The 27,941-nt window shown below is 37.7% G+C and overlaps 3 protein-coding genes across 4 annotated transcripts; all 3 read left to right on the forward strand.

Annotated features, from left to right (window-relative positions):
- LOC146474368 (dedicator of cytokinesis protein 6-like) lies at window positions 1–4,215 on the forward strand. Its single transcript, XM_085117240.1, has 5 exons — window positions 1–284; window positions 375–471; window positions 1,945–2,123; window positions 3,190–3,414; window positions 4,084–4,215. Exons 1-4 carry the CDS (start codon window positions 217–219, stop codon window positions 3,233–3,235), a joined length of 390 nt encoding a protein of 129 aa, XP_084973366.1. The 5' UTR covers window positions 1–216; the 3' UTR covers window positions 3,236–3,414; window positions 4,084–4,215.
- Window positions 3,459–27,740, forward strand: LOC146474369 (dedicator of cytokinesis protein 7-like). 2 transcript variants are annotated; one of them, XM_085117236.1, is made up of 11 exons: window positions 14,176–14,306; window positions 15,514–15,681; window positions 16,953–17,046; window positions 17,969–18,039; window positions 18,945–18,998; window positions 19,631–19,849; window positions 20,064–20,198; window positions 21,107–21,287; window positions 21,883–24,885; window positions 25,833–25,988; window positions 27,308–27,740. In XM_085117236.1, the coding sequence occupies exons 2-9, from the start codon at window positions 15,523–15,525 to the stop codon at window positions 22,005–22,007; spliced, it is 1,038 nt and encodes a 345-aa protein (XP_084973362.1). In that variant the 5' UTR covers window positions 14,176–14,306; window positions 15,514–15,522; the 3' UTR covers window positions 22,008–24,885; window positions 25,833–25,988; window positions 27,308–27,740. The 2 variants fall into 2 exon arrangements, with proteins under 2 accessions (XP_084973365.1, XP_084973362.1); XM_085117239.1 differs by lacking the exons at window positions 16,953–17,046; window positions 17,969–18,039; window positions 18,945–18,998; ... (4 more) ...; window positions 25,833–25,988; window positions 27,308–27,740 and adding exons at window positions 3,459–4,215; window positions 9,333–9,418; window positions 9,679–9,745; window positions 13,349–13,573 and having other exon boundaries at window positions 14,133–14,306; window positions 15,514–15,652.
- LOC146474370 (uncharacterized) lies at window positions 4,513–7,608 on the forward strand. Its single transcript, XM_085117154.1, has 2 exons — window positions 4,513–5,792; window positions 7,472–7,608. The coding sequence occupies exon 1, from the start codon at window positions 4,600–4,602 to the stop codon at window positions 5,767–5,769; it is 1,170 nt and encodes a 389-aa protein (XP_084973280.1). The 5' UTR covers window positions 4,513–4,599; the 3' UTR covers window positions 5,770–5,792; window positions 7,472–7,608.
- Window positions 27,741–27,941: the final 201 nt, after the last annotated feature.

Raw genomic sequence — 27,941 nt, forward strand, 5'->3', positions numbered from 1 at the left:
CACACGCGATCTTTGCGCCCTTTCCGTCGCGCGTGACTTGCGCTTGACTCCGCGCGCTCGCCTGAAGAACGCAAAAAAAAAAAAAAAAATCACGCCTGTTCTGCAGGCTACATGAAGTATATACCTGATGTTCCCTTACATGAACAGCATCCAAGTGGCTGCAGAGCCATATGATAAGAGAGACACTGGGGACGAGTAGGCTGTGTTGATAGTAAAATGGCCGCCCAGAGCTCAGGCAGTCAAAGTTCGGGCTCAACAAGGGCATTTGCCCAAAAACTTAACAAGTAACTCACCTAATACTTTAATTAGAGCTAAAACATATTTAGGACTCGTTGCTTATTATAGTTCACTCGCCTACTTCTATTGTCTTTTAGATATCGGCGCAAGGGATCGGCGAGTTTTGGCACTCAGACAAGTCTCACTAAATCACCGTCTTCATCAAGCTCCTTCCTTCATTTCGCCACGGGAACGGTATGTTTCTTCTGGCATAATATAGGCGTTGGATATTCAGATCTTTTGTAGTGGTAGCCTTAGAAGTCTTTTTGCTGTGTCATGTTGTAACATACACAAATACACACAACAGTCGGGGAATTCCGATAGTGAATGACACATTGTGAGTTATACATTTGTACGTAACAAGGATGTATTGATTGTTTGTTTTATGAATGAACTGAGATTGATTGGAGCAGAAAAAGGCTCCAAGGTAATGGGAAGTAAGGAGATACAATAATTCCGTTTAATTACATGTAAAACGTCAACGAGGTCCTTTATGAAACCGTAACGTACTGAGTTAGAAAATAATTGAGAGTGCAGGAAGTGGCCCACCACCATTTCTATTTCCGTATCAATTTTCATTAAAATTTTTCAGGTTTTGTTGTTTGCTTTCCTTGTAGATAATTTCAACCCTACAAAGAAAAAAGATAGTTTGACCTCAAAAATTCATGTTTTAAAATCTTCCTCGAGATTTTTTTCACTAAATTAAAATGCTTTTTTCTCATTGCATGACTGATCGATATTTTTCCAGCTTCTTGCATTTTGAAGTTTTAATTCCTTTATATTCATTTTAATGTGGGCATTATGCAGAGAAAAACATTGCCACAGTGGTCAATACTCTATTAAACTGGATAAGACATGTATCTTGCAATCAAACTTGTTACCTTAGATTTGCCCTTGCTTTTTTACTTATTTTCTATCTTGAACTTGGTTTTCTCAAACTTGCTGCTATCTTCAATGATTTTCTGCTTAATTACTTTTGCCAAACTCCACCTTGAACCAACATTACAAAGTGTTCAAACACAACTGGACATTAAATTAAATTTCATGAGTATAATAGGCCATTTCCAAGTTGTGTTGAAGCTCATTATGAAAGCGAGGTTAAGTGCAAAGTTTTTATTATGAAAATTAGTTTCCATTCTTATGTAAACAATATGCAAGAGCTTTGCACTTAGCCTCACTTTGATAATGAGGTTCACAGCATCTTGGAAATGGCCTATTATGTAATTCTATGGTTTCATGAGATATTTGCAATTTAAATACTTCAATAGACCCTTCTTCTCCTTCTGAAACTTTGCAGGGTTACTAAGGTAGAAGTGCTCTTTCTAGTGCTGGTTTACGTTTTTAATTTTTACTTATTTGAATTTTCTACCGCCATTTTGGAGAAGGGTCTATTGTCCAAAATATCACTTGCTTTTGCCCCTGCCAAAGAGCAGAAAACAAGTACAGTCGACTCCCGATAACTCGAACCTTCAAGGGAAATTGAAAACGGTTCAAGTTATCGGGAGTTCGAGTTATCGAGGGTACAATTATATAGAAAATGACCTGAAAGGAAAGGAAAATTGGTTCGAGTTAGCGCGAGGTTCGAGTTAGCGAGGGTTCGAGTTATCGGGAGTTGACTGTAGTCCTTACTGAAGCTAAATTAATATGTAAGTTTGCATTTCTTTGCAGATCCCCCTTAATGAGGTTGTAGAACCACCAGATTTTGAAGACATTGTGTTGGCACAACAACCCTTTGACGAGAATGACCCAAACAGTAAAATGCTGGAATTTCCAGATGATGATATAGAAGTCACTACAATCGCCAGACAATGTCGCACAGTCAATCCATGCTTTCCTAAAGATACAGGGTAACTAATGAACCTCATAAATTAAAATGTTAAATTCAGTTTGTCATGATTATGTTGTGCTACATAGAAAGAAAACTGGAGTGCCAGATTGGAACCAAATCACCATGGTAGTGGTTGGTGCATCAAACGTTTAACAGACCGACGTTAATTCGAGGACAGGCTGATTTCAGCATTGCTGTGTTGTTTCCTGAGACAAGGAACTTCGCTCCACATTGTCTCTCTTCTCCCAGGTGTATAAATAGGTACTCCTATTTGTTTCATGCCATAGAAATCTTTTTAAGCCCTGGCTGTGTGGGCTAATTAGGCTTCTTGTGCAAGTTTTCCTTTTGGATTGGAATTGAATCCTTGATACACCAGACACTGGGGCTGGGAACGATGAGAGGCGGCTGTATTCACAGGCTGGACACTGGTTTCATGTTCTAACCATTGAAGTATACAGAGAGATGTAATGTAGGACATTCATATTAGCCTCATTTGTTACCAACATACATGCATATCTCGATACATGCATATCTGTTACAGCGTAACAGTAGATAAAACCATGTCGTAACCAAGTGTGACTTAGAACCTTCTATCACACATTTAAAGCTAGACAGCGTTCAATGTCAGGGCCAATGGCCAGGGTTGTACTATGCTTATGATAGACTTTACATCATAGCAAACGCGACATGAATGCACCATTCACTGGTTTAGCCATACAGAAAAAGCGAACTAACTTGTCTCCAGACAATGTCGCAACATATTACAATGTGACTATTGACTAACGTGACAATGATACAGTGATAAGTCTAAAGTACAGTACGTAGAGATGCCACCCGGGGCTGAGGGCGTCACGTTCCATTAACTACGTTGTACAATTGTATTGTAAAACTTTCTTAATAATAACTGTACTTTTTAAATTCTTTGCTTCATTAACTCCGGGCTCTTACAGTGATGATTGCCTCAATTCGGGAAGTTTACAAAACATTTCTAGATGCTCTTTTGGATAAGCTACATGTAGTCCTCCAGTGTTTACAATAACATGAAATTATTATGATTTTCATTTTAATCATTAATTTCTCCTCAGGTGTAAACCAAAATTAAAATCTGATGCTAATCCTGTGTTGGCTTAACCCTGTTCTCAACAACTGGACACAGTGGAGTAGAAGATACTGGGAATAAAGTGTTTTCTTTAAAATGATGGATCACAAAGTAACTTTTATTGATAGGGTAAGAGTGCATTACAGCAGAAATTAACACAAACAGGCAAAGAAAAGGAGGACAGTTTACCCAGGGACAGCTGGGCATCAAGGTAATATTCCTTCTAGATTTTCCATTCGGTTACAGAACTGGTACAGTGGAGTCTGTGTGAGATATCAGTTAAGCATAACTTTGAGGCAGGGTTGTCACCTATTGGCATTCACATTTCACAGTCTGAGGCTTTGAAGTGTAAGTGAACATGTAATTGGGATACAGCAGCCGGGCTATTTCTCTTTAGAGTTGTTGAGGTTTTATTTTTCATTTAACTTAGAGAACACGAAAATCAACTAAACAAATCAATTTGAATTTTCCTACAATCACACTTTGACCAACACTAGCTGTTTTCTTAGAGGGCAAAATAAAATAAAAAAACATTTGCCTTGCTCCATCATGCTGGTTTATTGAATGATAATACCTTTGGCTGCAAGACTGTTCCAAAATCTGACATTTTCTCTCAAAACTTTGTGTCATTGCTAGCTGTATATTCTGCAGACATTCTTCCTTGGGACACCTTGTAGCAGATGCCAAAAGGGGTGTATTTACTGCTTGTCTTTAATAACGTATAAGAAATGTCTAATATATGTCTTGGACAAGTTCATTTCCTCTTATTGTTTGAGTGAACCATTTTTATGGCATGATTTTGGTTGATATTAGAATTTTCCAATCATTATGCATTCATAACAGTGAGCTGTTTTATTGTTTTGGCATTTTTGACCTGCAGTCCTGTAACCCTGATCCCTTGCTTCCTGCTGTTCTTGGTCGCACTCCTGGAGATGAGGTGGACCGTGCAAATGAAGAGGATCGCCAACAACACAGAATACACTCTCTATTTTCCATCTATTCTGTTCAACAGGTAAATAAATATGACTCAGAGCCGGCAGTGTAGTTGTTAATATGGTGGACTTCATGGATTATGATTTGCTTAGCAGTTTGTTGATAAAAGGTCACAAAGTCAGTCATCCCTAGTAAGCTAAATTTCATTGCTTGCTTGGAATCCTGATTAAATGAACATTACCATGTTATGTTTTATGTTTTTTTATGTTGTTACTGAGCCTAGTGTTGCCTTAAATTTAATAATAAGCTGCACATTGTAGTTCTATTCCGTCACCGCACTGAGGGCTCACGTGAGATAGGATTGTGCCTGCGCGAACTCAGTGTGTTGCCGCCTTTGGAGCGAACGGACGTTTGTTTTTTCAACACGCTGAGAATTTTAGTTTTAAGCGATAATTCGCTAAAAATGCCCGAGACCTCGGATAAATCTGAGCTTAAGGGCGAGAAAGACAACTTAAAAAGGAAAAGTAGTGGCTCTAGAAGCGAACACATCGAAGCAAATGTTAGAATCATCGAAAGAGGTGATGGCGCCGATGGCGCCAAAACTGACTCACATGGTTTACAAGAGCTTGCCGCTACGCTGAGACAGGGTTTCACCCAGATGTCTCAAGATTTATCCAAGACTATTGCTGAGTCGTTCAAACAGTTTCAGTCAGACTTTGAAATACAATATGTTGACACGGAGGAAGAACAGGAGGCAAAATCTGCCGAGAATGACCACGAGGTCAGCGAAGAGCCCCCCACGAAGAAGAAGCAAGATGACAAAACTACGAGCTTAGAAGAAGCTGTGACAAAGCTGGCTGACTCAGCCGGGGCTCAAAAAATGCCTTCTAATGAAGGAAAATTTGAGGTACTTAACAGCTTGAAACAAGAGCTGAAGAAAGAGGAGACGGGCCCAAGTGTAAACACAGAGCTGGCGAATGTAGTGAATGCCATGCTCAAAGAAGGGCTGCCTGAAGAGAAACTTCAGGAAAAGTTGAACAAGTATCACAGACCAGAGAACTGTGAATTCTTGACAAAAGTACGAGTCAATCAACCAGTATGGGACCACCTTACTCCAACAGTCCGGTCCCAAGATGTTAGACTGCAAAAGGTGCAGACATCCATCTTCAAAGGAATGTGCGCGTTGACAAATATGATCGACAAACTCCTTGAGCACTTGTCGTCACTCCCAGCGGGAAACGACCTTCTTCAAAAGTCAACAGATGCACTTACATTGTTCGCTAATGCAAACAGTGAACTCAATCAAAGACGAAGGGAATTTATTAAACCGGATTTACACGAGGAATACAAACATCTTTGCTCCTCGTCGGTTCCGATCACTGACCAATTGTTTGGCAATGATCTCCCGAAACAAGTGAAAGAATTGACCGAGGTCAATCGAGTGGGAAAGAAAGTCTCTACACACAGTGGTCGATCAACGAACAAGCCTGATTATCACAGGCACAACTCTTACGCACATAGCCGCGGACGCTCAGGAAACCAACATTACAGGAAGCCTTTTTTAGGCTCGTGGAAAAACGACCACAAACACCCTCCGAACTTCAAGAGGAAGAAGGAGGGGAAGTCAAAATGAATCAGACTGCTAACAACGTTGAGGTAAGAAATGTGTCAGAGCAATCTATTAAAATTACAGGTGGAAGACTGAAACAATTTACCTCTCAGTGGCAATGCATAACCTCAGATCCTTTCATACTTAATAGTGTGAAAAATTATAAAATTGAGTTTGAAAATGGAGAGCCAATGCAGTTTATGCCACCAAAAGAAATAAATTTTACAAAACCAGAGCAGGAGGTCATTGACAATGAAATTGATAAACTGCTGACCAAAGGTGTGATTTCAGAAACCACACATTGCCCTGGTGAATATATTTCTACTATATTCATACGCCCTAAGAAAGATGGAGGGTTTAGATTAATTCTAAATTTGAAGAATTTGAATGAACATGTGGAGTATCAACATTTTAAGATGGATACCTTACAATCGGCAATAAGGCTTATGACTCCAAACTGTTATATGGCCTCAGTAGACCTGCGTGACGCATACTACTCAGTGCCAATTCACAAAGATGATCAAAAATATCTGAGGTTTTGCTGGAAAGGTAGATTGTTTCAGTTTACATGTCTACCAAATGGTCTGGCTTGTGCACCCCGACTCTTCACAAAAATCCTTAAGCCAGTGTATGCTACGCTGCGCCAGAAGGGTCACCTAAATGTAGGGTATATTGATGACTCTTATTTACAAGGGGAGAGTGTGGAGGACTGCCAAGCCAATATTAATGATACCTGTGACTTATTTTCAACATTGGGTTTTATCCTACATCCTGATAAGTCGGTCTTACAGCCAGTTCAAGTCCTTACATTTCTGGGATTTGTCTTGGATTCAGTTAATATGACTGTCTCCTTAACACAGGAAAAAATCCAGCGCATAAGGGAAAGATGCAAGAAAATGATGGAGCTTGTTGAGCTCCCAATCCAGGAACTAGCTAGCTTTATAGGGCTTTTAGTGTCAAGTTTTCCTGGGATCTTATATGGACCACTGTATTATAGACAACTTGAGAGGGATAAAACTACAGCCTTAAGACAAAACTATGGCAATTATAATGCTCAAATGAGATTATCCCAAGAAAGCTTTTCAGAGATAAAGTGGTGGTATGATAACATACAGACCAATAACTACCCCATATTATTGCCTAATTCAAAGGTTGATGTAATAATTTACACCGATGCATCAACTAAAGGATGGGGAGCTGTCAAAGAGACAGAGAAAATAGGAGGTAGATGGTCAGAGGAAGAAGCAAAATATCACATTAATTGTCTGGAGCTGTTAGCTGCAAATTTTGGACTTAAGGCATTTTGCAAAAATGAGCAAGGCATTCATGTTAAGATTTACTCTGAAAACTCTACAACTGTGAACTATATTAATGCTATGGGAGGTGTACATTCTAGGGAATGTCACACTATTGCTAAAGATATTTGGCAGTGGTGCATAGAAAAACAAATATGGTTAACAGCTGCTCATATCCCAGGGAGAAAAAATGTTGAGGCAGATCGGGAATCACGCATTTTCTCAGACAACAAGGAATGGATGATAAGATCTGATATTTTCCAACAGATCACAGATATCTGGGGGGAGCCCTCCATAGATCTCTTTGCATCCAGACTAAATCATCAGGTTCCATGCTATGTATCTTGGAAACCTGACCCAGGGGCAGCCTTTATTGATGCATTTTCTGTAACATGGGATAAACACTTGTTCTATGCTTTCCCTCCTTTCAGTTTAATTGCAAGATGCCTACAGAAAATACAAACCGATTGTGCAGAGGGATTGATGATAGTTCCAATGTGGCCAACCCAGAGTTGGTATCCCAAACTTCTTCGCATGTTAGTGGCTGTTCCAAGAGTGTTACCACAACAACGAACTGCCTTACAAATGCCGGGGATGCCACAAGAAGTCCACCCCCTATTCAGGAAAATGGTTCTGATTGCATGCAGATTGTCCGGCAGTCCTATGAGACACAAGGAATTTCTCAAAAGGCAACCTCCATCATCTTACAGTCCTGGAGGAAAGGAACTACAAAGCAGTATTCATGTTACATCAAAAGATGGACTACATATTGTCATAAAAAACAGATTGATCCAGTTTCTGCCACTGTCCCACAGGCACTAGATTTTTTAGTGGAGCTATTTGAGTCAGGCATCGGTTACAGTGGTATTAACACTGCAAGGTCTGCTCTATCCAGTGTCTTAAAGCCTGTGGACGGGATGACTTTTGGAGCACAAGAGAGTGTTAAGAGGTTCTTAAAAGGAGTTTACGAAGCAAGACCCTCCAACCCAAGATATACTGAGACATGGGATGTGAGCAAGGTTCTGAACTATCTGAAGACAATCTCTATTACAGACTGCTCACTAAAGGATCTGACTTTAAAATTAGTCACTTTAATGTCATTAGTATCAGCTCAACGGGGGCAGACAATTCACTACTTGTCTTTGGAGGACATGGTTGTTTCAGAAACTTCTGTGACTTTTATTATCTCCAGGCCTATTAAACAGTCTAAGCCAGGGTCGAAACCCACTGTTGTTAAGTTTGTAGCTTACCCGGACAACCCTAACATTTGTGTTGTCACTACCTTGAAGGCATATCTTAATCGTACCTCTTCTTTACGTGGACGTGCACAACAATTGTTTATTAGTCATTACAAGCCATTTAAACCAGTTTCCCGGGACACCATCAGTAGATGGGTCAAAGCTGTAATGCAAAAGTCAGGAATTGATGTAAACCTTTTCAAGCCCCACAGTACTAGGGCTGCCGCAACATCTAAGGCTTTGTTGAAATCTGTACCATTAGAGCACATCTTATCAGTCGCAGGATGGAGCTCATCTGACACTTTTGCAAAGTTTTATAGCAAGCCTGTTATCAACACAGATAGCTTTTCTAACGTTTTGTTACAAGAGTAGAGTTAATAAACTGTTTTGACCAATATGACTTGCTTGGTTGGTCATTACTCTGTTCATGTGTGCAGTGGGCTTTGAAGTCTCACGTGAGCCCTCAGTGCGGTGACGGAATAGAATTGGAAAATTAAACGAGACTTACCTGTAAGTTGAAGTTTGATTGAAATTCTATCTGTCACCAAGCACTGAGGGATTACGTGCCCTCCCTTTTAAGGCCCTCCCATTTTGCTGGTCAGGGTTTTCTTTCCCCTGCACACATGGCAAGTGCTTTAAAAACTGAGTTCGCGCAGGCGCAATGCTATCTCACGTAATCCCTCAGTGCTTGGTGACGGATAGAATTTCAATCAAACTTCAACTTACAGGTAAGTCTCGTTTAATTTTCCAATTCTCCAGCAAGATGTATAAATATTATTGGTACCAACAAATTAAATTAAGTAAATTTTAATAAAGATAGGTTTGTCATCCTGTTCAAGAAATCACTCCTACTTGCTTCATGCTAAAGAAATAAGACAGTGTGGATACAAACTTTGTAGATCAATGTTAATGATGTAACTTGTGGAATGTTTGATCTGTTAGATTTGACACAGTAATTACTACATCTACCTTTAGTTAACAGCAAATAAACACTGGGATGTGTGACCCTTTGTGCTTTGATCCACCTCATGTTGTTATGTTCATTTTTGTACAGGAAGAAGGGATCGAAAAGAGAGTTCCTGCAACTATTCCTCAAGAACATTTTGGGCAGAGAATTTTGGTCAAGTGTCTTCAACTCAAGTAAGTTTGATTGTTCACCTGCATATGACTGTTGTCTCATTGCATTTTCACATCGTATAAAGCAAAAATATTTTATTGTCAAACAAAATGAAACTAATTACCGGGTAAATAAAAACGTAGTGATTATTTTTCTTAGCTTGACCTTTTTATCTGGCCCGTGTTGGTCTGTGTGGAGAAAAGTGGTTGTATCCAAGGTTCACCATACGAAACACGATCATGAAATGTTAATTTACTGACAAGTTTCTGTTTTTTAATTTTAGGCTTGAGTTGGAAGTGGAGCCAATATTTGCATCAATGGCTCTGTATGATGGAAGAGTGAAGAAAAAGGTGCACTTGATTTTGATTATTTTCAATTTCACTCTGTCTCACTATGGGTCTCCTGTACAGTGTTAAGGTGGCCGAACACAGTTTGCGCGCGCTTTACAGATTCTGTTAGTGATGATATTAAGCGCGCGCTAGGGTTGTGGTAAGCAAATACTAAGGATCCCTCGATTTTATACTAAATGGATCACAAAGGTAAGTTTAGCTCTTAAAATAACTCAGCTTCTTGTTTGTGAATCCTTCTTCATTTATCAGCAAACAAAAAAAGTAAGTTCACGAAGAGCTAAGCCTTTTTGTACGCTTTTCATCTTTGCTGAGAAAATCTAATTAAAAGCCACGCATGCGCATTTGAGCAAAAAATTGTGACTGGTTGTTTTAATGGAAATGAACTGTTTTCTAAGGAACTGCTCGTTAGAATTTCGTGAAATTTGACAAAATAGTAGTTCTCTAAAAGCGTAACTCGCCTACAAACAAAAAACAAAATCTAACAGAGGGTGTGTTAAAAAAACATTAAAGTGCAAAACCAACATTTACAGGAGATCTCTCTGTTAAAATTACATGAAAGCAGTGTCACTATGTCAGTATTTTGTGAGTTTTTAACTCGTGAATGCGCGTAGCGTAATTAACGAGTTATAGCGATAGCTGACTGTCGACTTGGTTGGTTGGTTGGTTGGTCGGTCGGTCGGTCGGTTTTGTCGTTAACTTTCAGGCGTGCGCAGTGAATGAGTTTTAAATTCAATTAGTGAAAAAAAACCCGCAAACATTTGTTGTTCACAGCGCATCAGGAAATTCTTATTCAATATGTAGAGAATAATTTGATGATCATTTAGTGCAAGAATGGAGATTTTTCGTTCAATATGAGCAAAGTTACAAGTTTTTTCAGTTTTTCAGAAAGTCCGGGGTCGTAAACTCAATTAGTGAAAAAAAAAAGCGTGAAAATTTTTTTCACGACGCGTCAAAATTCTCTCATTCATTCTGTAGAGAATAATTTGACAATTATTTTAGTGTAAGAGTGGAGATTTTTCGTTGAATCTGAGCAAAGTTAGGTTTTTTTCGTTTTATTCTACAGAGTGCGGTTTCTTTTAAGAATTAAAAATAATTTAATTTAGAAATAATTTAATTAAAAAATAATTTAATTTGTCAGTTTTCACGCGAAAGCGGAACGTGCCATGTCACACATCATTGACGTCGTAAACAAAATTATGCAAATTTCTGGTGAAATGAACACTTTAAGATCTTGTCAGCTTTCATAGAGGTTTCAAAGGGAAAAATGTTTCATTTTCGAAATTTACAACTGGTAATTTATGGGGAAGCAAAAGGACGCGGTCGATAAATAATTCTTATTTAGCAAGAGCTTGTCATAGTTCATTATTTTTACTTGAGGATTACGTGGACTGAACTCCAAAGGAAAAATTTCACGCATTTATGTCGGGCATGAAATGTAATGCGATACTTTGTTGAACAGATTTCCCTTTGTGAGATCGGCTTGCCCTACAGTAATTTTGTAATTTTAATTCCCAAAAAAACTTCACTTGCCCATCGGGCAAGTGATGGTTAGAATCCACTAGCCCGATTGCAAAATCCAGTAGCCCCGGTTTATCGGGGACACGAATTTGCTTGACGTAGCTGCACATGGCGTGCTTCTATCAACTTTGAATAAAAAAACACGTGATTTTCTTTAATTGGCGCATCAGAATACAAGAGTACAAGAATGGTTATTTTTCGTTACATAATCGGGCAAAGATATAGTTTCTTTTAGCTTTCAAGGAAGTTTCCGTAGCCGTCTAAATTTCAATTACTATGTGTCATCTGCATTCACGAGTTGGCTCACAGGGGCCTTTGATTCTGGATACAAAAAATGGAAAAAAATCTAACGAGTGCATTTCTAAAAATTAAGGAAAACCTTTATTTGTGGACGGTTAATAGCTTGCTGTGTTGCCATGGCAACGTTACCTTGCTCAACGAGAAGTATCAAAATTTATTCCTTCTTAGTTAATTTTGCACCATGCTTATTTCGGGTACTCAGAAGTACGTAGTTTTCAAATGTTTACTAACACCTGTATACTTAAAAACTGTGTTCGGCCACCTTAAATGGCAAATATTCATGTTATGATGCAGTTTAACATTGACCTTGAATTTCAAGAAATTCTCCATGGATCCTTCAAAGTTAACACCTGCCCAAACTTATTCCTTTCAGAGTTTGGGTGAGCCATACTTCCCATCCCCAGAAATGTTAAAACCCTTGCTTGCAATAAACTGGCTTATATCCTTATTGCCTTGGCAGTGAAATGTGGAGTGAATTCAGCCCTCTCTTGCCTTCTGTACTTTTCTCACTTCTTTTCACTGGAGACTGATTATTGGTGTCAGTTTCAGTTTTTGTGACACGTTGGTGGTGCTTGGTTGAGTGAGGCTGCTTAATTAAGTCAATCCTCTGATTGCCCTTCTATTTGGCTTGTGGCCTATTTTAAAATACTTTTAAGGTTATATTTATTAGCTTAAGGACGGTGCCTACTATTGTTACTGCGCATACATTCTGCGCATCGCAAGATTCTCGGGTTTCCTATGGGTGGTGCCTACTAATACAGGAATATTTTTGCCAGTTTAAAACTATACTGAGAAAGCAGAACTTACCAAATGCCTTTGGTATCTCAAAAGAAAATTGGGGGTAACCATGCATTTTTCAGAGAAAATTAAGCTTCAATTTAGGAAAAAATCTCATACATTGCTTTATATTTTGGCGCTTTTTAGAGATATTTTTGCATAATTATCTCTGAAAAATGCGTGGCTACCCCCAATTTTCTTTTTGGATTCCAATAGGCCTTGCTAAGATCTGCTTTTCCCGCATAGTCATAAACCGAACAAAAATACTTCGGTATTAGTAGGCACTGTCCTTAAAGTAGTTAGCACAGCTCGCAGTACTTAAGACCTTCTACATGATTATGATACCCTGATTAAAGTAAAGCTTATCATGGTGATAATGATGATGATGATGATAATGACAGGTGGTTGCTTAATTGAGGTTCTGGTCATATCAAAATTAAGGGCAATCCAAAGTACATGTACTAAAAACAACCCTTACTGTCAAATCTTATGGGTTTTCATAATATTTTCCTGTTATCTTCTGGTTAACCTCATTTCTGGCACATGGCCCACAAGAGTTCATTTAACATTTACTCACACTTATTTAACTCACAGAATTTAGTATTTGGTAATTTTCAAGAAAAATAAAAAATCGACCTACAACATGTACAATTTATTTAAAAGCCAAAAATCAACCTAAAGTTAAGACATAGGCCCTTAATAATAACACCCTCAATCCTTCAATTTTGAGAGAAATGTAGACAAATATGATTCATTTGAAAGCTGTGTAAAAAGTGATCTTTCTTTGAGTTTTGAACTTCAGAGTTGGCATTTTATTAATTAAAAGGTAACATGACAAAGCTGTTCCATACAGTCATAAGTTAATCTGTAAAGTCTTCAAGATGTATTTTTGTTCTTTTTTGGGGAAAAAATAATATTTCCATTTATTCTCTAGTTGTGCTCAATATTGATGGCCATCATCGTTAATAATTATTAATAATTGATTTTCTCTGATTTACTGTGCATTAGATATCAGAAAACTTCTACTTTGACATGAACAGTGAGTGGTGCAGAAAGTTGGTTAAAGAGCACAATCCTCGCACTGACATCTCTACTCTCAGTCGCTCAGCGATATTTTCCATCACATACCCCTCAACAGATGTGTTCCTTGTCATAAAATTAGAAAAAGTTTTGCAACAAGGAGACATCAGTGAATGTGCTGAACCATACCTGAAGGATACTGAAAACCCTAAGGTTAGTTTGGGTGAAGTAAGTAAATAAATAAAATAAATTATAAAGGACAAAATTTAAGTTAAGATAAGATGAGGTACATGTACAATGCAAAATTAGTACAGTAAAATACTAGACAGTCTTAGTTAATAGCTGGTGATAAAAAACTGCATATCATTAGTTACAATCATGAAAAATTAAGAAAGGTTTGAGTTTTGTTTACCTTTTGCAATTTATTTAATTTGCCGGTAGGTGATCAAAAATTTTTGAATGGTGCCATGCTGGTGTACATTTTGGACACGTGCACATGCAAATTGTGAAACAAAGAATGAATTTTAAAACCTGGTGAAACTATGAGAATGTGATGGTGGTTTCATCAAAAGAAATCATGCAGCTCAGTGATTTTAAGAAAAAACACGAATGTCTGAACCAATTACTAGAATAATTTGGCATGGTGCTGGAATTTGAAACAGGCAAAGTGAAAAGATATACAATTTATTGCTCAACTTGGCCCACAAAATGGACACCCACTTCTATTTGTGTTGGTTTCCTAGACTTATTTTGCCTTGTCTTTAATCACTAGCATAGAGACAAGATGCGTTTAGCAGCTGTATCAAACTGTGACAGGCTTAGCAAGTATCGCATGCCATTTGCATGGACTGCTATACATCTAGTGGACATTATCACTGGGAAGAACACTGACACAGGACCTGTTTAGGAGAAAGACAGTCCAGCAGCTACTGCTCCAAATAGAAGGGTACATGCAGTTAACCTTTAACCCCTAATATCAAAGAACAAAATTCTCCTATCTTGGTCTCATACTTTTATTATAAAAGTACTGGGGAGAACTTATTAAAATATCCCAAAAATTAATGAAGCATTGATATTACAAGGAGAAACTTGATGCTGATCACTGGCGTTAGGGCTAAAAGGTTAACATAGTAGTATTGTGGCATCAGGCCATTTTTCTTACAGTAGTTCAGTAATTGTAATGTAACAGAAAAAATTTTCCGGCCAATCAAAATCGGGGAATTTAAATGCTTCTGGAACTGGTTCAGTAAGCCCAGGGGCTCTCCCGTTTTTATAGTAAACCAACGTTTGCCCATGTAAATCCTTTCTGCCCGACTAACCGCCCCTCGGTCTCAGAGGATGCCCAATGCCCTCCTCAGCTCTGTCGTTTTGCTTTCTGTATATTTTGGGATTGCTTTAAAAAACCTTTTCACTTTTTCAACCAACTAGGAGTCAAGCCAAGAGTAATGATGACTTGCTTGTGCTTGTTTCTCTCTGCTTGATGCCATTTACTTCTGCTGGAAAAAATAGTTTTGATTTTTACCTGTATTGTCCCCCTGTAGTCTCCCTAGTCAATCACAACAAACGTAAACAACACAAGGTCCAGCCAGACCTCAAAGCAAATGCAACAGCAACAGTTGCCAATTGGTGCAGTCCAGGGAAAGCAAATTATTTTTTAAGATCAGGGAAATTTGCATCAAGCTAGGGAAATTCTAAATTCTACCTCAAAGACAGTAAAAACTCACTCAGGCAATATTGCAGTTTTTCCTTGCCATTACATGCACTTTTGATAAAGTTTATTTTTTGTTGGGAAGGTATAGTTATTGACAGATGTCTATGAATAATTTTTTATTTGGCTTTATGACCAAATGATTCATCATGCACGGTCAGTGGAAACTTGTTGGTGATCCATAAAAAGCCAGGGACAAGTCACTCAGGATTTTTTTTTTTGAATTCTTGATTAATGGCAACCCTGTGCAGAAAAGAACTCTCCAATACTTTACCACTTAGCTAATCCAGATTATTAAAAGTTGGAGCTTAATTTTCAGAGTGGCTTTCATAACCTGGAAGAACACATTTGATGGGCCATGGTTCATGTTTGCATGTGACAATGTTTTTTCAATTGAGTGTATTTTGTTTCTTCTTGGTTTAAGTTTTTTGTTTTTGTTTAACAGCAATCTGGTATGGTAGATGCGCCATCTGCAATGCTACGTTCCAGCAGAGGTTCAATTTATGAAGCACGGAAGTCAATTCATCTGGGTGATGGTGCTGAATTAGACATAGTTCCTGATCTTACAAATTTTAGACCTGTCACACTTACAGTCAGCAGTTTCTTCAAACAGGTATGCTTCTTAGCACCACACAAAAAAACAACCATGCTCAGTTGCAAGCCTTGATTTCAGTGGTCATGCCTTAGGACTTTATCCAAGCCTTAAAAACTTAAAATCGCTTTGTACAAGATAATAAACAGTATAACAGGAAGTACAGTCGACTCCCGATAACTTGAACCCTCGCTAACTTGAACCTCGTGCTAACTCGAACCAAGATTGATTTCCCCTGGATTTGCGTCATTTTACTTACCCTTGGTAACTCGAGCCCTTGATAACTTGAACCTCCAGCTTAATCAAACCAATTTTAGTTTCCCTTCAGGTCATTTTCTATATAATTTTACCCTCGATAACTCGAACTATGTTTATCATGACATGACTGGTCAAAACAATAATTATTAATACTGTAGTCCAAAACATTGAAAATGTTTTGTAGCAGCCGTGTATTCTTTTAATTTTTCTTTACATTACACCGTGTCATTCCAGCTCAGGGTTTTGCTGGTTTACGGTACTTTTAACTACAGTGTACTGTATCTTCATCAAGCTTTGCTGCTTAATTCCTTCTCCTTAGAAAACAGCACTTTTAAAGACAATCAATAGTAATAGATTAGTTCAGAAGCACCAGGGCATATTAACTGACTATATTCCTTGTGAAAATAAATTGCATGATGAACTTTGTAGCAGTAGCGGCATGTTGATATCTTTAAAACCTGCAAAGTTCGTGGTACTTAGTCTGCTTTGCTTTGTTTTGCATTACGTTACATTTCGGTTACGTTCTGATTTATAATCTAGAAATATTGTTCCATTTTCACTCGACTTCTCTACAATTAAATTTGATTAAAATGTACCTTGTGTGAATAGAAAGAAGCAGTAAACACCGTTTTTCCTTATTTTCGGTCATTTGTGCTCAACTCCTCTATTGAAGGTTCGAGTTGTCAGGAGTTGACTGTAGCTCTCATTCTGTCATAAGTGATAACGCTTCAAGTTATGGTACAGGTCTCATGAAGAAAACCTGACTTTAGTTAAATTAATGTTTCTTTATTTATTTAATAGTATGATTTATAAAACGAATTCAGGCAATCCAGTGTTCCAGTTAACTTTCAAAATCAGAGAGTCAATGAAGAATTTTGAGGGGTCAATAGCTCTGGTTCTCTCTAAATCTTCTTAAGTTTGCCATTCATTTTGTCAGGTCAGGAAACCAGGCTTCTCGGGTTTTTGACCTGAGACCCCTCTCTTATCTGGAACACTGCAATCTGTGCTTATATCATCCTTTTTCTTCTGTTCAGGAATCAGATAAATTGAAAGATGATGACCTGTACAAATTCTTAGCTGACCTGAAAAGACCGTCATCTGTATTAAAACGTCTCAAGTGCATTCCAGGTGATTTTTATGTTTAGTGTTGTAGTCCTTTTGTTGTGTAATCCAGGTAATTTTTGTTTACTGAGCAACGATAATACTAAGAAAGTCCATCAAGTACCAGGGTGGACCTCAGATTCATATAAAAATGTCTGGGGAGTGGGGTGCTTGTTGGAACCTTTTGTGAAGTTACTTGTAGCTAGCAGACCGTTATTGTGTTTTGTGGGCAAATTAAGTCCAATTCATTTTCACTTCTAATGGCTACCAATTCTGATGAGTACAGTAGTTTTGCTCCTTACCCAGAGATATTGTTTTCTGGTTTGTGTTCTAAAAGGTACTAGGGTACATAAAGTTTTAATTAAATTTTAAACAATCCAAGTGGTAGCAAACACTAACTAAATGGTAAACCGAGTTTCCTTAAAATGATAACTGCATGTATCTCATCCAGACAAATACTTTATTAACTTTTACCAAATATTGATGTGCACGCCCCTTAGTGCCTTAACATCAGTTTCTATAGATTTGGAAAATTGTTGTTTAATGTCTTAGTTGTGTAAGAGATGTAATGTGTCTAAAACATATGAGGATCTGGAAAGGTTATCATGCATGTGTTAAATTATTTAGTTATAGTTTTGATGACTTACTCGAACAAAGTAATCAGATGAGTAATAGTATTCTTTGTATTTATTTAATACATTGTTATTAAATGGATGCATGTAGAAGTCAAGCTATGGGTACTTGTCTGTCTACTAACCTGATTAGTTAATTATACCAAAATTAATTTTGAGAACCTTCAGAGGTTAGAAGGAAAAGTTACACCAACAGGAGTAACTAAGTGTATTCCTGCCTATATGCCAGAGAAAGTATGGCACACAGTTTGCTGGCTAATTTTGAGTGTACTGTGTTTTGTATTATTGTCTTACCAATTAGCTTTGTTATGTTACAGGTACACTAAAGCTGGACATTTCTCCTCCTGGAGACAAACCACCTTACTGTTTAACTTCTGAGTTACACCAGGTATTCATCAAGTTTTATTTGCTCTTTTTTTTTTTGACAAGAAGAGAAAACAATATTGAAATTTAATTAAAAATTAAATAAATGTGTTTCTGATGAGAAGATGGAAACTGCATTTACAGTGCGACGCACCTTACCGTGGCCACCCAACAAAATTTGTTTACAAGTTAGCCAATCAGGACATCTTCCTCCTTGTTCATAAAATACAAAATAACATGATTGGCTAACTTGTAAAAAAAGTTTATTGGGTGGCCACGGTAAGGCGCGTTGCACTGTAAGTTCCTTACAATCTTGTTCCCTGCAATATTACTGCTATCTGATTTTATTGAAATGTGCATTGTACACATAACATAAAGTAAAATATATGATAAATGGTCCACCGAACCCTCAAAGTTTGTTGCCTTGTTTTGGACATCCTGTTATCAAAGTATTGCCTTTTACAAATTACCATGTTTTTATTTTGTATTTGTGTGTCAAGTAGTATGATTTTCCTTCCTAGTTTTCATTTTTTGTTTTAGTGCTTTCTTGAAGGGGAAGTATCAACAGAACCTAAAAGTATCGCTCATACAAATGTGTTGTTGAGTGTCACCCCAGTGTACTACATGTAAGACTATCAAGGCCTCTCTGGCCACAAATGGACTGAGCAGGTCATAAGTTGTTCCTAACAAGAATTCACTTGATTTTTTTCTTGATGTTCATGCAAGAATTTTTTGTAACCAAGTGAAGGTGTTGTTGCACCATTTTCATCACAAAAGTTGAAAATCCCCGTGATACTTCCCCTTTAACATTATCTTGAATGGCAGGTTTCTGGTAGCTGTGGGGGCTTGTGACTACTGAATACTTTGCAATATTTAAAATATTGTTATTTGTTGTATACATCAGTGCCATGAATTATTATTGTTCTTCAGGTAAACCCATACCCTGATGGACAGGGTAATACAAGAAGTGAGATGTATTTTGAGGTTAATATTTTCTTGTTTTAAACACTTTTCATTCTTTTCTGTTACTTCCTTTGTCTTAGCTGGAATGATTTATACAATGCCCCAGATAAAACCTTTTAATTGGTGTATTACAGTTGGTGTAGGGGTTCACAGTTGCCGTTTTACAAAAATACGACAACTCCCATGGGAGTGAAAGGGTTAAAGCACTTAAAGCTTCCCCTACTCCCCTACGATAAAAACAATACTATTTTGGGATCTAATTGGGCTTCACTAACTAAGGGCCAAAATGGCCTTAATTTTACGGGCTCTAACGCACCTAAGGGCTAAAATGAGTCCCAAGGTAGGCTTCAACTGGTTTTTGTCAGGTCCAAGTTATGGAACAAAGTTTCTTGTTTAGTAAAACAACAGGACAGGAGAGAACAGGTTTAAACAAGTAAGAAGTGCCAATCATGAAACTTCCTCTCCTTCGTCATTCTGAACTGATATTTCAAGACAAGTTTGAAAAATTCAAGATATGAAAATGGCATTGTGAGTGAGTCTTGCATGCATTGGTTTTGAGTGACGAGAGTTGATTTGTTCTTCTTTACTCTGTTTGGTAGGTTAATAACCATGTTGAAGCAGCCATGTGTACATTTCGTATAATTTTCTTTAAGGATGAGGAGGGCATTTGTACCGGAAAGTACTTTTGTGAAAATGGCTTGGTGTCCCTTCAGGAAAAGGCTGCCACTACATTTTTCCGTGCTCAGCTGTTTGAGTGTGTAAATGAAGTCTACAAACTACTGATACCTACACTAGAGGCCAGACGTAACTACAAAAAGCTAACGCACGTTCATCAGAAACTTTCAGAAGCCTTCAGTAAGATTATACAAACGGTAAGGGATTCTAATTCATCTTACCTATACCCTCTCCTCCGCAGTGGTCCTCCCCATCCCACTCCACCCCCAGCACACAATTTATACATTTGCGTACCTTTTGTTTTGAATGTGATGCAACTATTGAAGTTCCTTAGACCACTGCAAGCCAGGAGATTCTTCCCTCCATGTAAAGTATTTTATTGATGTAGACTGTTTTTGTGTGACTTCATAGGAAGGAAAGCGCATGTTAGGGACATATTTCAGAGTTGGATTTTACGGATCAAAATTTGGCGACTTGGATGGTGAAGAGTACATTTACAAAGAACCGGCCATCACAAAGCTGCCAGAAATTTCACATCGTTTGCAGGTTTGTTGACAGTCTGTAACAAGAACTTAAGAAAAAACAAAACAAGAGTCTACCAAAAATACTTTTTGGGGTGACTCAATTGCCAGTAAATCCTTAAATTATTCCAAGAAAAACGTAATAGAAAGATTTAGAATTTTGTTTACGCTAAACGGCAAATTACAGAAATGACCATGTGAACATGTTTATCCTATATTTGCCGCCCGCTGTTTCCAGTTTCTCAGTAAAATGGAGTAGTTTGGGTAATCATCAAAGGCCAGAATTATTTTGTACAATTCTAATCTACATACTCCTTTTCTCAAGAAAACACAAATGCAAATATCACGTTGGCCGTTTGACAACTATTCCCAAGTGTGACTGAAGAGTTGAACACGTGTTTGCCATGAAACAATAGGCCATTTCCGAGTTGCTGTGAACCTCATTATGAAAGCGAGGCTAAGTGCAAAGTTTTTGTTATAAAAATTAGTTGTCATCCATATGCAAACAAAAATAATCAGTTTCACATGAAAAGCTTTTGCACTTAGCCTCCCTTTCATAATGAGGCTCACAGCAACTCGGAAATGGCCTATTCAGCTAGTGGTCAGGGCGAGATTTCAACTTGGGGCATCCAGAATTTAACTAACCACTAGTCTACTCTTATTCCCTGGCGTTCAGACCTGATGCTTGCATCTCGCAGATGACAGTCAAACCAGTTTAAATTCTCATAGATTCTCATTACACATGTGATGTATGTGGTATAACAGCACCTATGCTGTTTAAGGTGGTTCTGACTTTTCATTCTGTGTAGGAAGAACGAGTTAAACGCTGCTGTTTGTTTTTGCAACATTTGGAGTACGGTTGGGAATGAAATTGTTCCATTGCCTTTGCGCTTATCCTTGCAACTGTCAAATTTAAACTCTGTTTGTTTTCAGGCTTTTTACGGAGAAACGTTTGGACCAGATGTCATTGAAGTGATAAAAGATTCCAATGCTGTTGAACAGGACAAGCTTGATCCAGATAAAGCGTATATTCAGCTAACATTTGTGGATCCTTACTTCGACGAATATGAACTGAAGGACCGTATTACATACTTTGACAAGAATTTCAACTTAAGTATGTTCTTTTTATTCTGCACTAGGTACTTAACGGGATAGGTTATAGTAGCATTGTTCTAGTGTAGAAATTATGCTAACTCGCTGTTAGGTAATGGAGCGAGTGCACTGAATTTGTGCGTTTCTTATGCAGTGGTGAAATATTAATTAAATTTTTGCCTGTGTGCTTAGCCTGTGCTCAATGTTCCGCTCTTCTCAACCAATTTTTGTTCAGAGAGTGGCCAGCTGTGTAGAGGCTACTGTGTGATTAGCTTTTAGTCAATCCCTGCAACATTAGTATGGACGCTTGTAGGTGCTCTCCGGCATGCGAGTTGTGAGAATGCAACATGCGAATTGTAAAAGTCTGACAATTGTCTCCAAACCCACTGCGGATATGGAGAAAGTGAGTGCTACACTGTCGTATCTTCATCAATGTTTAATTTGTTAATTTAAGTCACTTAGACTGCATCTTAGTCAATCTTTGCCCAAATTTAATTTGCTTGTTTCCTGTACTCCCTATACTTCCCTTTCGTTACTGTCTAAATTTGATGACAGCTGTGATAAGTTAAAAAATTTATGTTCTGATGAAATGAAATATGTTGTTGTTGTATTGCTAGGGAGATTCGTGTATGAAACACCATTCACACCAAGCGGTAAGGCGCATAGCGAGTTAGTAACCCAGTACAAGAGAAAGACCATCTTTTTTTTTTTTTTTTTTTTTTTTTTTTATATATATATATAATATTTATTGAAATTTATCATTTACAGAGCAGTTACAATTTCATTGACAATATTATATATAGGTTAAAATAATAACAATTCATACATTTTGCACAGTTACCCCATTTCTATTTTTAAGCAAATCAAATAATTCAAATAATAATAATAATAATTCAACTAATTTAACTAAATAAACCAATTAAACCAATTAAACCGAGCAACATCAGATAAAAAAAAAAAGAATAGTAGATTAGGCGAATCAGCTTTAAAGACTTTTCACGTAGTTATCAAATTCTTCTCATTTGAATATCCATTTCTTTTCATAAAACTTTTTCTTACTTATTTTTATTTCAATATTATATTTGATAGCTATCGTGTTCTGAAAACCTTGTATTTTAGGATGTATTTGTGTTCTTCTACAGTCCCACAAAAACAGTTTTCCAATGCTAATAAAGTAATTAAGCAGCATATGTGAAGGGCATGGTGTTGAAAGTATTCCGAATAAGACATTTTCCAAAGTCAGGTGAATCACCTGATTTGACAAGCGGTGCCAATACAATTCAAACTCGTTCCAAAACTGCCTAGCATAAGTGCATTGATAAAGTAGGTGATATAGTGTTTCTCGCTCAGTTTCGCAGAAAGTGCATAATTCGTCAACTCTAAAACCAATTTTGCATAATTTCGCGTTTGTGTAGAGTATATTATTGAGAATTTTATACTGAAAGGCCTTAACGTACGATTCGAGTGCAACAGCGTGAGGCAAAATGAAGGATTCTTTCAATAAATCATCTGATATATTAAAATCGCCTTTCCACTTATGAACAATATTAGGTGGCCGTGATTTCTTCGCAACAAATAACGAATAGTAATCTTCCGATTTCTTCTTTTTCACATCAAAAATGCTGTTATTTATCTGAAGCAAAGAAGGCGTTAGTGGGTAGATTTGATCACGCGTATTTTTTAAGAAATCAGGTATTGAGTGCCGAAGGCCCGCCCACTGTAGAATGCTAATTTTTCCAATTTTATTTGAAACGTAACTAAAGGAATCGTTGATATTCAAATCAAGTCGGAGATCACGTATGTAAATAAATCCGGATTCATAGAAATTTTTGTAAAAAATGGGCTTTTTATCTATTCTTATTTCTTTATTATTCCAAATAACATTTGTCCAATTTATGTCAGTAGCGAAACTGTCGCGAAATTGTGACCACCACAGAAGAAGCTCTCGATAAAACTGGGAAGTGAATGTATAATCCTTAACGTCATAGTTACAATTTAAAAAGAACAGTCCTCCAACTGTTTTCAATTGGTGTTGTAAGTACCGCTTCCATGTCCCATCGTTTGCGTTGAATATTCGTTTAAGCCATGCCAATCTCAAAGCTTTAACCATGCTTTCTAAATCAATCATTTTTAGTCCACCTTCCCCATAATCGTTTATTGTTGACACACGCGTTACTTTATCTGTTCCATTCCATAAGAATTTGAATAGCAATTGATTTAATTGTTTCACCAGCTCATTGGGTGTTGGCAGGAGTGAGCATACATAAACAAATTTGGGAATTAGAAAGGATTTTATTATTGTCACTTTACCAAGGATTGAAAGACCTCTGGAAGACCAAATGTTTATCAGTTTTTTAATACTATCCAGTCTTTCGATGAAATTCTTTTCTTTGAGCAGTTTTAGGTCATAAGTGAAGTATACTCCGAGAGCTCTTATTGGTTCCATAGGCCATCTAATTCCAAAAGGTTCTGTTTCATTTTCTTTGGATGCTCCGATCCACATACCCTCAGTTTTTGTGCAATTAATCTTAAGGCCCGAAATGTCCTTGAAAATGTCCAACAATTCAAATAAACTTTTGGCCGAGTTCATATCCGAGAGCACTGCAGTAGTGTCATCCGCGTATTGCAATAGCTTTGTTTCCTCATTCTCGATAGAGATTCCTTTTATCTCCTTATTTTGACGAATGGCAATTGCAAGAGTTTCCACAACTACTATAAAAAGATACGGCGAGAGTGGATCACCTTGCCGGACTCCGCGTTCAAGCACAAAATAATTTGAAGCAGTTCCATTATTTATAGTACAGCTCTGTATGTTTTTATAAAAAGTTTTAACCCAGTTAAGAAAGTTAGGTCCGAAATTGAAGGATTCAAGACATTCGAAAAGAAAGTCCCATTCCACGCTATCAAAAGCTTTTTCAAAATCAATAAAAATCATTAGTCCTGGAATATTCTCTTCAACAGTATAATCCATTATATCATAGATAGATCGAATTGTTTCGCCTATATAACGATCTTTAACGAATCCTGTTTGATTGTGATGGATAATCTCTGGTAACATGCATGGTACATGCATGGTACATATTCCTGCAGGCTACTCTTTTCGGAGTCATTTTGTCCCGGCTTCCCAGCCGTTACCAGCTTCCTTGATCTTACTATTCGTGGTCGTTCTCTATGGGTACCCGCTCCCCCTCTCATCCTGAGTCCCACTCAGGCCTTCACCTTCCTGACGGTTAATTTACCTTAAATATTTATAGTCTTTGTTCTCCTTAGGTTGCTTTTGAAACTCCACCCCCCCCCCCCCCCATCTAACATGTCACAGTTGTCACAGTTGCAATTGCCGATTTGTCTTACATAGCATTTCCCTATCCTAATAGCACTTCATTGTCAGTACCAATTATGTCCAGCATGTTCGCAAGAATTAAGGCAATTGGTAACATGTTAATGGTGTCAATTTATGGACTGGTTGCAATATTTGATTATGTTTCTCGGCGGCAGGGTCCATTGGAGATAGCTCTGGTGTTTCTTTGTCACAGTCAGGATTCTAACGAAGAAGGCGAATCTCAGATGTTCACCAGACACCATCACAGACTGAGGCTCTGCTTCAAAGAGTTTGTCAAAAGGTTAATATTACTCTACACATAGGCAGTTTGTTGCATTGGGGTCCATGATTTGAGCCAAGTTTATAAACGATAGTTGGGAAGTTATTTCACATTTCCTTACACCATATTAATATTATATATGTATATAATTTATTTAGTTAATTTAAAGTTTTATAGGTATTTATTTTTATTGTCGTAGTGCCTAAGTTAACCATATAGTTTTCTAGTTAGACACTAGTCTTGTTTAGTTACATTTCAAATGTAGACATCTACATACATACTGAGCACATACACTTATTGTTGAAATAAGAAGGGTGTTTCAAACACAAATAATAGTTTGCAAGCACGTGTTGAGAATTCTGTTGTGCGGACACCGAAAAACATCAAACGTGGTAACATGTTGACAAACTATTGGCGAGAAATGACAGCTGGTCTCTCGGAATCTCGCTAACTTTTTTTTAGCAATAACGTCATTAACAGAATCGCAGTTGTTTGATGAATGAGCATTTGTCAAACATGTTCTACGCTTAAGAAAAGACATGGAAAAATTACTATTGAACTGGTACCTCCACTTGTTATTGTGCGTTCCTTCTGCGCATCACTGGATAGTCTGACAAACTTGAGCTATTTGAGGATGGTGCCTCTTTATATTAACTCTTTTTGTGTGGTTTATGACTTCTCTGGGAAAACAGAGTTCAACAAGGACTAGTGGAGTCCAAAACGAAAATTGGGGTAACCGAGGCTTATTCCGGCTAAACGTTACATATGGCGTGGTTCCCCCCCAATTTCTGTTTTGGGTTCCAATAGCCCTTTGTCAGTTTGTGACTAAGCTTTCCCTGTAATAATACCTTTGGGTAGGAGCTACCGTCCTAGATGAAAGCAGTCCAAACACACATCCAAGTGTATCACCTAATTACTCTTAATCCAAAATGTTCTCTTAGTGTTCTTTTGTTGGTCGTTCATTTCAGATGCGGAGATGCACTGCAGAAGAACAAACATCTGATTACTGTTGATCAGCGTGCCTATCAGAAAGAGTTGGAAAGGAATTACACAAAATTAACAGAACAGCTTGAACCTCTCCTTAAGAACAAGTTTGACACTCTGCGAGGATCCATGAGACAAAAGTGCAGTATTGTTTTCTCCCATTGAAACGGGGACTAAAAAGCAACCTTTATTTGGCACGAAGATTTCACATGCATTTGTCCCCGCACATTATCTGTTCCGAGAAGCAAACAGTTTTTCCAAAGCGAAAGAATTACGCAAAAGTTTTAATTTTTAATACCATATGAGAGCTACTGTGTTTATTATCCTTCAAATATTTTAGCTGAAAGCGCATTGGGTGTACTTTTGGGTATTAGAGTTCTTATTTTTTCAGTGGTTTTCAGTCTTGATGTTTAGATAACGAACCTCTTGAACCACTGCACTAACGTTTTGGAGTTTTCCAGAAACACTTTAGACGAGTTTGCTCTCCTCATCTGTTCCAACAGCTTTGTTGCACTGAAGTAACTCTAACTTTTAAAAGCGGGGGAATATCATCCTGTATTGCCAATTTAAGTGGGGACATATTGCCTTACGTGACGGATTTCGACCAATCACAGACAAGCAAAAATATTTCTTTGATTTTTATAAGCAGTACTTTCCTGTGATAATGTCTTACGTCCTACAAACTGGTTCTAACCATTCAAACGAGTGCTATTGAGCAGCTGTTTATTATTTTATGCGCTGCACCATGTGGTTCTATTTTTTAGTTGGATTCAATTCTGGCCACCGTTGTTCAAAGAGCAGATAACTTTATCCACTGGATAAGTCGCTATCCAGAGGAGCAAACTTACTCCAACCAACCCTTTTGGCAACTTTTACACACAATCCCATATTTGAATTTGACATATGCTCATACTGTATTCACAGAGTGTAGGGCTATCGGGGAAAAGGTTGCACACATTTATCGGCCGGATAGCAAAGTATCCAGTAGATAAAATTATCCACGCTTTGAACAACTGGGGCCTGAAGTGTACCCATGAGAGCTATTGGGCAGTACTTCCCTGAACATGTGCTACTATGACCGTTTATCGAAGAGAAATGCAAGAATTTTTAGTTCTGAGCTTGGCCACAGTTGGGAGTGGTGCCATCTGTGATCAGGTGCTCTTTTCGTAGCTATTGCCTCTCTTGACGGTCTGGACAGCGAGCTTAAGAAACAAAGGAGAAAGAAATCTCGAGAAAGAACTCGGGCCTCGTCGAGTGTGTTTTGCTCCTCCAAGTGATTCCTTCTCCCTCTAGGCTATCAAGAAAGGGAATGCTAGCAATGTTGCGCTCTTTTTTGCATAGGGTAAGTTCCTCCGACGGCCAACTGTCTAGAAGACGTACTTAGCAACATGCACATTTTGTGTTGAGATAATTATAGGGCTTATGGTAACTTTTTGTTGTTTTGTTGTTACTGTTTCAGGGAAGGATCTGCTTTATTAAGGAAAATCTCAATGAGTTTCAATACAGGACACAGTGTAGCTTAAAAAGCAAAGGAAACTATTCTGATCTTACATTTCTGGATTCAAGAATTGTAACGTACTCCTGAAGACTGCGCCAAAACAGGAAAAAAAACCTTGGCCGCCTTGAAACTGAGAGGATAGTATTCTGTTCATGTTGTCCTTCAGCAGCATGGTTTAAAATATATAAAAACTGTTCAATTGAGGCCTTACACTGCTGTTTAAAAACTAAAATCCGAGCTTTCGCCGATCAACGGCATCATCAGGGATGAGAAAATATACCGCGCGCGCTATATATATATATACAAAGAGAGTGTAGGGTGAAGGGTGAAATGTGTAAAAAATGTGACGTATGTGTGAAAGCTATAGAAATAAACTGCGAGCGTTATACAAGGTTCTGATGATGGATTGTAGTGTCTAAAATTAAATATTAAAATAGCAGTTCCGCAAATTCAGTACATTCCTCTCGGGAATTGAGTGTCGGCTTGTATTTTCTGATATAAAATGCTTCGTAGAGGCGTAGATTAGCGGGATCGTTTTCGCTCATAATAATTTTGATGTTAATGCCTTTGTGGTCGTTGTTCTGGCAGGAAGAGA

The sequence above is a fragment of the Pavona decussata genome, unplaced genomic scaffold (assembly GCF_977016875.1).
Source record: "Pavona decussata unplaced genomic scaffold, jaPavDecu1.1 SCAFFOLD_90, whole genome shotgun sequence".
NCBI classification, from domain to species: domain Eukaryota; kingdom Metazoa; phylum Cnidaria; class Anthozoa; order Scleractinia; family Agariciidae; genus Pavona; species Pavona decussata.